The sequence below is a fragment of the Cryptomeria japonica genome, chromosome 3 (assembly GCF_030272615.1).
Source record: "Cryptomeria japonica chromosome 3, Sugi_1.0, whole genome shotgun sequence".
NCBI lineage: Eukaryota > Viridiplantae > Streptophyta > Pinopsida > Cupressales > Cupressaceae > Cryptomeria > Cryptomeria japonica.
Window position 1 is genome coordinate 465236481 of NC_081407.1, and position 12328 is coordinate 465248808.

The following is a 12328-nucleotide window of genomic DNA, read 5'->3' on the forward strand; positions in this document are numbered from 1 at the left end:
ATCGAACCTTTACCCAAGAAGTCGAATTTGGGACCATCTTTACTCTCCAACCCCCTTAGATACTTAGTGGTAAGGATCCTAGCCCAATCTTGATAATGATTAAAGCACCACCTTCAAAAAAGCTTGGCAGCCAAAACTAGACCCCTGAGGCCTGCCTATCTGTAATGTCCCACTCTAGTCAGTCTCAGTGACTGATGGGTTAGCCTATTATTTTGGACTCTCGTAGGCTAACATTTTGGATAGAGAGTCTCAGTGGCAGTTCCACTTCTTCAGTTCCAGGGCCTTTGCAGTCAGTGCATGGGCTTAGTTGAAAGACTTCCTATTTATAGTAACTCAATCTGGCAGTTGTGATATTTTTAGTCAGGGCACTTGGACACATGGGGGTTATTCAATGTTGACCCCAGCTTCTGACGGCACGTCAAAAGACTGAATATTGAGGAAGATATTAATATTTTTGTGGTAAAGTTATTTAATAACTTATATGGATATTATAAAGTCATAAAGTGACTTTATTAAAATTATTAACCACTTAAATATTATAAAGTGACTTTTAAAATCACTTAAATGAATTTGGACACCCAAAAGGTTAATTAAACTATAGGAATTGAATTAAATACATTTAAATGTATTTAATATGAAGTTGGGCATACTTTTCTTGGAATTCGTGCTTTTTGGGGATATAGGGGAAAAAGAGCAATTCAAACTCTATTATTGATTATTTGACATTGCTTGATTTTGTTTTGTGGATTGTCTGAGACAAACATTTCAGAGGGTTTGCTATTGAAGAACGTGCGTTCTTCATGGATTTGTAATTCTGAGGCTGTGAAAGATTAGCTGAATTATTGCAAACTGAGAGGGCTTCATCCTAGAGTCTTAATGTGCTTCATCTAGGTTTCTTAATTTCAGTTATTTGCAGAGTTTTACAATAAGGAAAGGGCTTTCAGACTTAGACGCCCCAATCAGCAGTAGTTAGCATCAAATAAGCAAGCCGTACAAATCCCATTTGCTGGCCGTACCAATCAGACTTGGCAAGTGGGCTCCAGAAGAAGGGTGTTTTGCCTAGGAGGCTGGAACGCCTACCCATTTTGCATTTTGAGTGCACAGTTCCCAATGCCTAGCCTATTCAGGCTATTCCATCAACTTTCTGGCTCAAAAAAATCACATTCTGGATTTGTACACTCATTTTGGTTAGTTTCCCAATTTTGGCTAGCAAACTCCAAAATTCTTCATTTAAAATAAGCTAAGGACCTACGGGTATGCTATTAGCAGTAGAATTAATTGTATCTGTTATCTTATTCATAATTTAGTTGCAGTTGCTCTCAATTCCATTTCTATTCAGTTTTATGTACAATTCTTGTCTGGCACACTTGTTATTTTTTGCTTTAAAATTGTTCAAAAAACTTGAAAATCCAAAAACACATCAGCAATAGTATTTCAGGAGAATTAGAACCAGCGGGGTTCTTACACTATCGAAGATCAAATCCTCCCTCCTACTATGGTCTACAGACAGCCTCCCACTTGACCAAACTCCACTTTGATAAAAGCAAATTACCAGCCCATAAGAACTAACAGGAAAGAGCATCATATTCCTTAATGAAACTAGAAGTAGCCTGCACAAAGCATCTGTAAATGGGGAGAGCCTGAATCGTCGGCTTCAATAAAGTCACTCTTCCAAAAGTCCAAAGACACTTGAGAGTCCAGTGATTAACTAGCATACAAAACTTATCCAACTCATCCTACCAACATCTCTTGGGCAAAGGACCAACAGAAAGGGGGATAACAAGGTAAACAAAAGGAAGGGATCCAATCGGGAATCTAAGAATCCAAGCAATCTTGATCTAAAGGAAAAAAAATAGAGGACTTGTCCTCATTAATCCTCTACACTGAGATTGCCAAGTAAATATCAAAAGTCCTTATGCTAACTGCCTCATTGACCCTGGCTAATCCAATCAAAGTTGTGTCATCTACAAACCTTGCCTAACCTGAGACTTGATAAATCTCCCCAAACAATCAACCATTAAGATGAACAAATAGGATGATAGGGGATCACCTTGCTGAAGGCCCCTAGAGGCTCCAAATAGCTCAAAAGGCTCGATATTGATAAGAATTGAGAAAGAAGTTGAAGTGACACAGCACATAATCCACTTAACCCAATCACTACCAAACTCAATAGTTAAAAGCACTTTATGTAGGAAAGCCCATTCAACACAATCATGGGTTTTATCCATGTCCAACTTAATGAACATAGCCTTTTCCTTAGAAACCACCACAGAGTGAATATCCTCAATTGCTATTACTATGCAATCCAATATTTGTTAGGTGGGAACAAAGCCTCCTTGCTCCTCAAATATGAACCTATTGAGCCATGGCTTAAGTCTCTTTGCAATCAACTTACTAATTATTTTATAAACCATGTTGCAAAGAGCTATAGGTCTAAAGAGATCTAAAGAATTCGCCCCTTCTCTTTTAGGAATAAGAGCAAGGAAAGTAGCATTCATGGCTCTTAACATCTGTTTTCTCATTTGTAACCCTTAAACTACCTCCAAGAGATTAAATTTGAGAATCTCCTAGAGCACATGGCAAAATTCAATAGGAAATCCATCTACACTAGGGGCTTTCCCCTTCGTCATCTAAAACACAATCTCCTCTAATTCAGCCAAAGAGATAGGTTTGATAAGAGACTCATTCATCTCAAAAGACACCAAAGAAGGAATATAATCTAGAACAAGATTTTATTCATCACTAGCAAGAGGAGAATCCTCTATAAACAATGTGGCATAAAATTGAGCAGCCTCCCTCGAATTCTCACGGTGCAAAGAAAGTTGAGTCCCCTTAGATGTCAGAAGAATTCCCTTGCTTTCTGTCTTTAACAAATTTGTGGAAAACGTCAATGTTTATGTCACCTTCTTGGAGCCAACCCATACACAACTTTTGCTTCCAAAAAAGCTCCTCTCACAACTCCAATTCCTCCAACTCCTTAACAGCTGCAAACTCCTCTCTACAATTTTCCTTAGACCATGATCTCATATCTAATGAGTAGTGGCATCCAAACAGGATTGGGCAGCCATTTTAGCCGCAAAAAGATAATCAAAACATTGTCAATTCCACTTTTTAAACTTATACTTAACAAATTATAATCTCTTAACAAAGGAGTACATTGTCATGCTATATGCAAGCTTCCCTTTGTGCCACCACTTCAATATATAAACGAAGTGAAGGATCCCAAAGACATAGAAATTGATATTTAAACGAAGGGTTCTTTGGGGCTCTAAAAAATATTAGCAGCAAATTTGATCGGCCAATGATCAAATCCTCTCCAATCTAAGATCTTTAAACTAGTAACCCAACTATAACCAACCCAACAACTAGAAACCAAAAACCTATCTAACCTCTTAGAAATAGAATCCTCCCCACATATCCTATTCTTCCAAGTGAACAAGCCATTAGAAGAATATGTCCACCAAATTCAGGCAAACTATTTTCCCTCAAAAGCTTGGAGGAATGCTCGAGCCTACTTAAGCCACCCCTCTTCTCCATTAAACTAGAAACTAGATTAATATTCTCCAACAAGGATCCAAGGAAGAAAAGGGGCACAAGACTGAACATACCTAACATGAGGCCAGAGGATAGATCTATATGGAAGATCAGTTGGAGCATATACATTGGTGAAAAGATTAGTTTCCCAAAATTTCCAATACTTGAAGCAGCCATAGAGATAGAGGATCTACTAGAGATCCACCAAAGTGGAATGATTTCACAAATCCCAAAAGCAAGCTACACCACCCAAATTGCCTTGGGCCCCAATACACTAGCATCAACCTCTACTCCAAATTCTGGATAACACATCTAGCATACCTTCCACTACAACTTGGTCTCCTAAATAAAAACAATATCCGAAGAATGAGAACAAATCAACTCCCGAATAGCCTTTGTCTAGGGATGCTATTCATACCCCTTACATTCCATGAGAGGACAATCATTTTTGGGAGGGAGAGAAATGGGAATCAAAAGTTTAAACTCACCCTGATTCCACCAGTGTCTCACCAATTATCTCACAAATTAGCTTCACATTCTCCTGATCCTTCTTGCGTCCCACCTTGGGAGGTTTCTCCGAAGAACTCTTTTTAAGGGATCTTTGTTGCAATGCCAAAGCAAGCGAGGACCCATTACCTTTCTACAATCCAAAACTTGCTTCTCTAAATGTGGAGGACTGGCTAGGGCTGAACACACTTTCAATTCCTTAATCCCACTTGGCTCCATCTCTCCACAAGCAACAAGAGGCTGATCTATATCCATCTACACGTCCTAGAATCCTCCTTGCAACAAGTTGTGACTATCAATCTCTCTAGAATCTAAGAGAACTTCTCCCAAGGAGACAACTCCCAAATGTATTCCTATTGGAATCCCCTCTTCCAGAGCCAAATAATCCAAGGCATCAAATCAATTAATAAGAATGAAACCCTTGTTGCGAAGCTTAACAAGAATGAAACCCTCCTAATCTGCTACCCCTTCTAACATAGGGGCTTTCCTTTATCACCCTTGGATGGAGGACGAGAAAGCACATTAGCTAAATCAATTGCATGATTAAATCTCAAGCACCTCTACAGATGTCCATACTCATGGCATATCCAACACCGAAATGGGAGGGATTCATAATCGAGCTGTTGAGTCCAAGAAGAGTACCCAACAAAAATTTCTTTAGAATCTGGCAATGGGTTAATTAAATCAGTTTCAACACAAACTCGACCACAAGAGATTACCTTTTTATCCAGAGTCTGTTATGAAGGACCTACCAACTTCCCAAGCAAAAGAGCAGTCATGTACTAAATCTCATTCCTCCAAAACTCAAGCAAAAGCCTCAAGAGATGCACCCAAACAAGCACTCTTGTAGTAAGCTCCTCCACAAAGTTGAAGCCCGCATGCCATGGTTTAATGAATAGGCCAACATAGTTGTAAAAGCAAGGCCCTCCCTCAAAGGCCTTATTTTGATCCACCCAGCTGAAAAGATTATTATAAAATAATTGTTAGCAACCAACATTACCTCCATATCTCCCTCCAGGTTCCAAGTCCCAGTTCAGTGAGCCCACAATTCCAAAAACAGAATAAAAACTTGGATTCCCACAAATTTGCAAATTAGTGCATGATTGTTCAAGTACTCGACATCTTTAGAAACAACATCCGATTAGATCACCAATATTGGTTGATAAAGGCTCCTCTCAAGACAACCATCCACTGTCGAGATTCTAGACCCTCTAGTCAAAGAGGAGCCCTCACCATTTGAAACCTTATCCAAGCGATCAATCATTGCATGCAACGAGGAAGACGTATCTACCCTCATCAAGGCCTCACAATTTACCATGATTGATGAAGCACAAAGCCCACCCTCCAAAACTAAGACTCGCAACCCAAGGCTCTAAACAATAGCACCAACACCAACAAGACCCCATTCCACACTAGAGTCAAAAAAGTTAAAAACCCCCTCAGCAAATAGCCAAAACCCTTTCTTAAACTAGCAATCACACCCCTAAACACCTCCACACCGCACAAACCTTCCTCACACTAAAACTAACCCAAAACCAGACAACCAATGCAGAAAATAATTGCAAACCCCTTTCACCATAATGCCTACATTCTGCCCAACACAACAAAGAAAATGTGCAGCTAGGGCAGTGAAACCCTAGCCCACATAGCCAACAACACTGCCCTCCATTGCCATAAAAAACACAGCGGTTTGGGGTATTATGGATCGTGGATTAAAGAAATTTTTCAGACCCAAACAGGCTGATATGACAATTCTATGTAATATTCGGTAAATTTACAGGTCTACAATCAGCATTCTACATCATCCTTCAACACTCTTTGGTAGTGCACTTCAGTTTATTGAGTCCACATGAATGGTATAACATCAACCTATGATTTAATGGACTAACTTATGTATATACAGCAGCGTGTTTACTATTTTGAATAACATTATTAGTGTGTGCATCTAGTTTCTCTTATCAATATCATTCTCAGTTGTAATTAGTGCATTCCAAGCTCATATTGTTGCAAATCTAGATGGTAGTACCGCCAAAGAGTTATGCATTTCATATTCAAGATATTGTAAAACCAGATGATATATTGCCAATTAATGCATTTATCATTGAAGATCTTTGTTAGTTGACCACTAGACTCCTTTGCATTTCAAGCAATCAGCCATTTTGGCTTGATCGGATTCCATTGCAATCTGCTAGTGGCTTTGCATTCTCTACAAATGCTTGTCCACCGAAGAGGCATTGATTTGGGTCGTCTTTGTCGCCTATATGCTCTAGTTGGCTTCCTGCCTTAAAATTTTAAAAATGCATTCATCTAGATATAAGTGTGTATTGTCCAAAACACCATATGCTCTCACCTTGCCCACACCAGGAACTTGGTGATCGGAAAGTGCACGGACTTGTATTTGCATTTTCTATATCAATTTTTTTAAAAACAGTGTTCCACGGAAACGCATGTCCCCCCGTCCCTGAAGCTTGTCCCCGCATCCCCCCGTCTCCCCATCCCCAACGGTCGTGGAACAATGAAAAAAAATCAGTGTGGGGTTATTACAAAAACTAAAAATTATCTACTTAAGAATCACATCCAAAAGGGGTATAGTGCCTCAAATTCTAACTCCATGAATTTACACTATCCAAAAAAATATTTGAGGTGTTTGTAGCTCTTCCACTAATTTGAGTTGCAGGTGAAAAGAACTCAAAGTTGTTCTTAAACTTATGCTATAAAGAAGTTTGCAATCACAAGAGAAGGAGGAGCCTATGGCCACACATTCTGCTAATTCTATTTTCAGATTGACAGAACTTTTTTATTATACAACATGCTGAATGGTGTGTAATCATTGTAACATATTTCCACAATGTTTCATGATTATATAAAACATGCATCCTGAAGTATATCATATGGTTTTCTTGATCCAGGATGTAGATGTACACCATAAGGATATCTTTTAGTACTCTTTTGCCTATCTTAGGTAAGGAACTAGGAAGTTGCTTCAGTACTCAATTTCATGAGCTGGCTAGCAAGAAAAATGATTTTATTCAACCTCACCAAAAGAAAGATTTAAGGTAAAATTATCCTCATGGTAACAGGTTCTCTCAAAGTATGACATTTCACTACAAAATTCAAATCCACATACAGAAAATAGGAAGTCTAGCAAATAGGAAGTTGCTTCAGTACTCACTTTTAGGAGCTGTGTAGCAAGAAAAATGATTTTTTAAACTTCAAAATAAAAATTCAACGTAAAATTGTCCTCATGATAACAGTTTCTCTCAAAACAACATTTCACTGTAAATTTCAAATCCACGTATACTAACTAGTTTGCTCTTTCATCAACCAAATGCAAAATGCATAGACAGATAATATACACAAAATATGTATGTACTCCAAACATAAATTTGTAACTTACGCAACCTATAAGCAGCTCAGAGGATCTCACATAAAAGGGATGCAAATATACTCAGGTTTATTTAATAAATATCTAAATTGAAGAACCACTTACACATAACAATCACCATACAAACGGGGCTTTCATAAAAAAACATAAAAGCACTTATGAAAAAAAGACTTTAATCTAAAGTATATGGCCAAACAGCTGACCTTTGATTACTTGACCACTGCCAAGTTCGAATTCAATTGGATCTCCCCTCTCAAAACTCGAATCAAAAACAGTCCCATCTGTAAGAGAACCCTGAAATCAATAATACCTATTGAATTAAAAGTAAGGCCCATAGCATGCAATGCAAAAATCCATTATTCAGTTACAGTCATTCGATGTTGCAAAAGTTTCCTTTTAGCATATCCTCCTTAAGGCTTATCAAAGTCACTTTCTCAAGTTAAAAATAGCTAGTTAAGGAACACACAAACAATATCAAGACTACAAAGTTAAAGACAACATGATCCCAAAGACTTGATGGAGAAGTTCTCATCTGGTTGTTTTCCAGTTGGCTACTTTAGTAAGAGGCTGCAAATTCCCTGGCCGCAAGGTGCAAGTTGCCTATAGAAATGCTATAGGTGATCACAAATCTCCTACAGGAATCCAAATGGCTGCCACAAGTGTATTATAGCTTGCTGCAAGCGATAATCAACTGTTATTGGCAAACAAAAGTTTGTTACAGGTTTTCATATGACTTCAAATTAGCATGAGATTGTTAAGGTGAGAAATTGAGAGTACTGTCCTCAGCTAGAAATATAAATTGGGGTGATTCGTATTGCTTGCAACAATGCTATAGGAATCGAAACATTAGTACACCAAGAGTTTGTTTGCGCGGATGCTACAAGTAGCTTGATGGTGATTCAACACACTGTCATACTGCACATGTAATCAAACCCATGTGTATCTTCATGCCTGCAGACTACTACTGCACATGTAGTCAAATCCATGCATATCTTCATGGCTACAGATTTATCTTGGTGAAGTGTAGCAACTGGAAGCTCATTAGAGACAAAAAAATGAACAAAGTCAGTTTGTGTTGCATGGGTGGCTTGATATTAGTTACGTGTCTCTCTTCCACTAAGGGTTAACACTAGCTAGAATAGCAACTATCTTGTGTGCTCCTGGTGGAGGTCTCTCTCCTTTGACCTCAATGTCAAGGTTGTTGTGATATATTTAGTGATTGCTTCATTTACTTGTGTGAGTTGAGTGGGTGTACATTGTTGGTGGGCTGATTGTAAATATTTGTGTGGCTGGCCATTGTCTTTCAAGGCAACTGTCCATATTCCTATTACGGAAACGTAATTGGTAAAAAATAGTTGTTGTATCAACAATGAGCAACAGCGCTCAATAAATAAATTACAAGGATTTACAAAATAGAAAGTTTCTAAGAAACTAAAATTACAATATATTACATGATTGAGCATTAATAATTAACTTAGGAAAATATAATATTAATAATTCTGAAGACAGGACAGTTGGAAGAGGTGGTCATTGCCATCTCCAAGATAATTGCCGATCTTCCTTGGTAAGGAAAACAAAGAGGAATAAAATAAGACAACAAAACCAAATGCAGAGTTAGTCGATGGGCTAAAAAAGGGCAATTTCAAATTGTATTGACAGTGAAGAAGAATGGATAGCGTTTCCTGTGAATTGTGGACAACAGAGTTAGAGAACAAAGCTGATTGTAGGGATAGATTATAGCCCTAACAAGATCATTAAATTGGCAATCTCCTTATACTGACACTATCATAGTGAAAGAGATGTTAACATGCATATCCTTCCTAGAGTTTTTCACTTACCAAATTTTCTCCAAATGAAATCCATGTTGCGCAGTTTTACCATTGTGTGCCCTGCTGTTTTGTTTTCATTTCTCTTATTGATTTTGCACAATTAAAACTGCTGCAATAAAATTAAATGTAATGGTGCAGGTTACTGGAATTTGTGTCAAATAGGCTAACTTAGGGGAATCCATTGCTGATGCAGCTCAAGGGTTATCAGTCTAGAGGCTTATGGATCACAAAGTGATTCATATTTGCAATGATGTTAGCACTGAATGTTATTTGAGAAATTAAACCATTAAGTCCCTAGATTTGAATTATTAGAGATGGGATATGCTATGATATTTAAGCAATTTCATTTTATTTTACAGTTACCTCAACGAAAGAAAGAAATCATAATAATGTCCACAAACACTAAGAATAGGTCAAGGGACTGGAACATAAAACTGTCGCAATAGAAAGTACTAGGGCAAAAAGGGCCCTGGACTCAAAGTAAACACAACAAAGCAAGAAAAACAAAGATACGCACAACTGGGGACAAATCTAAAATAGTAAACTCAAAACAAGTACAAGCTATGCCACAAGGTTTGTGTTAGTGTTCAAGCTCTGGGAAAAAAAAAATTCAGAACAAATTGAAACACTAATAAATTCAAAAAAAAAAAATTTAATTAAAATAAATATTAAATTTAAATTTAAAAACATTTTTAAAATATTAAAAGTTAATAATGGTTTATAAACTATAAATATAATAAATGTTGTAAAGTTAAGAGTTAGAAACTAAGGTAAACCGAAAAAAATCTATCTATCGTCTTAGGCCGACGCCAATTAAAAAAAGTTTATTCTGGAAATAATAACAAAATCATAGAAACTGCTGGGATTTCAGACCACCATTTGCATCGCCTTTCTTTGACACAGTGTGGAAATACCAATGGCTTTCAAGAATAAAGAATCTCATCCACTAGGCAAACAATTATGCAAAAACTTGGTTTGAATGAGGATGCAATAGCAATCAACCAATCTTTCTAGTTTACTGCTGGAGATGGAGAATTTGAGGTAGAATTTTGCCCTCCACAAACAAATCATCAGCAGAACTGACAATTTCTCAGTGAAAGGAGATAAACAAGAGCCTTACTTTTGTAATACTTTGAGACTACTCTATTGCAAACCCTAGTATTTCCCTATTGCAAACCACACAACTATGTATAAATGAATCTAATGGCAATTTCAAACAAAATCTATTTCTTACAAGGTTGCCAAGAGACTGGTACACATTGGTATGAGAGACTGGTAATGGTACTGTAGCAGTACATCTGTTTTGTAAAAATAGGAGATAGGGGTAGTTGGAGATGCCATTTTTTTAATATATATATACACACAGAAAACATTGAATATATCCATATGTCTAATAAAGTATCTTATGCAAACATGGATTGTCCGAATATCTTTCTCTGTATCTCCTTGTGCTTGTGACTACATAATTATATTCTCAGAGCACCCCTCACAGGTCTTAAATGGTTAACCCCATGCTTTCAACATGTTATACCAAATGACCTTCACCCCATGTTCTATCGATCCTCTTGTGGGGATATTCACATTCAGCATGAGCTGAAAATGTGATCATCTGGTAGGAATAGTCTTATCTTTTTTATTGCTACTTTTTCACTTGCAGCCCATTGACATTTGCTCACGTATTCATTAATCTTGCAAAACAGTGGCCAAGATAAAACCTAACACTAGTGGTATGCCACATTTAAAGTTGCTCTATATTTGTCGCATGTACAACTGATCCTGTTGTTTATGGGTTATTTTATTGTAGATTATAATGTTTTAAAACCTCATGCAACTGAATTGGCATTTGCTCCTCTAAGTCTTGAGAGTAAACAAACCCCCACATGACAATAAAATATAAATCATGCAACTTTAGAATGTATTTCACATTTGTTTTTGAGCAGTGGAAAAGTGTTCAAGAGTGAAAACCCTCGCACAAAGTTTGTAGGTTGTAATTTCTTTTTTAATTCATGAGACAAAAGGAAATGCGAGCGGGACATTTCCAGCAATCAAGGACATCTCTACCCCATTTTTGGTACAGAAAACATTCCCAATCCCTGAGACAAGTCCCAAGGGGTTGAAGACATGTCTGTCTGCAACCATGATTTTCTATAATTCTGGGTTAAATTCTCTATTTTATCCATTCTCTATTATCTCTATGCTATAGGAATGCCTTTAAATTTCAAAAACAAGTAGTTTGTCTCTTTTCAAAAAAATTGTACATTTATTTAATACAATTTTTTCCAATTTTATCCCTTTTGAATCCCATTTTTTTCAAAAAACATTGTACTTGTGGTTTGCCAATTTTTTCCCCAAAATATCTTTGCTGCTATGGTTGAAAGTAAATTTAAATTTAATGTTTTAGTGTGACATGTCATCTACTTTTTAATATTTTAATTTGTTTTATCTTTTCCGTCATGTTAGGTTGTCTATACTCAATATGCATCATACAATTGTCTTAAGACAACTTTTGAATGTGTGAGATGCACTACGCAGTCTGGTCATCAACATTCTTTGGAGTGTATCGAGGCAATTAAGTACAGAGAGAGCGTACAAAATCAAGGGATTGATCTTAGATGATGAGTGGTTGGCCAATGTTGAATATGTTTTGAGCTTCACTAAGCCCATCATTAGCATTATTAGGTATGCTAATACAGACCACCCATGTGTTGGTGAAATTTATGATGGCATAGATTTCATGGTTGAAAGAGTGACCATAGCAGAAGCCTAAGAACATAACCGTACAGAAGCATTTTTCAAAAGGGTGCAAAAGATCATTGTTGAATGTCAAAACAAGATGACCACTCCCTTACATTGCCTAGCATTTGCTTTGTCTCCAAAATATTATGGCTCAAAGATATTTTCTTTGCCGAGTCATGATATTTGTGTTCTTCAAAACAAGTACAAAAAAGATGCTCATGAATGGTGGTATATATATATAGCCAAGGCTCTATTTACTTACAACCTCTTGAATAAAAGTCCTCTTTCAAGTAAGCATCTTTTATTTTTCAACTTTTTTCATTTTTCATTCACCGCT

The 12328-nt window shown here is 37.0% G+C and overlaps 1 protein-coding gene across 1 annotated transcript in view; it reads right to left on the reverse strand.

The window, feature by feature from the left end:
* The window catches only part of LOC131078409 (peptidyl-prolyl cis-trans isomerase FKBP15-1), a 65475-nt gene that overhangs the window by 6764 nt on the left and 46383 nt on the right, over positions 1–12328 (reverse strand). The window contains exon 4 of the mRNA XM_058016098.2: positions 7630–7720. Coding sequence (XP_057872081.1) covers positions 7630–7720 — 91 coding nt within the window. The remainder of the gene's footprint in view (positions 1–7629; positions 7721–12328) is intronic.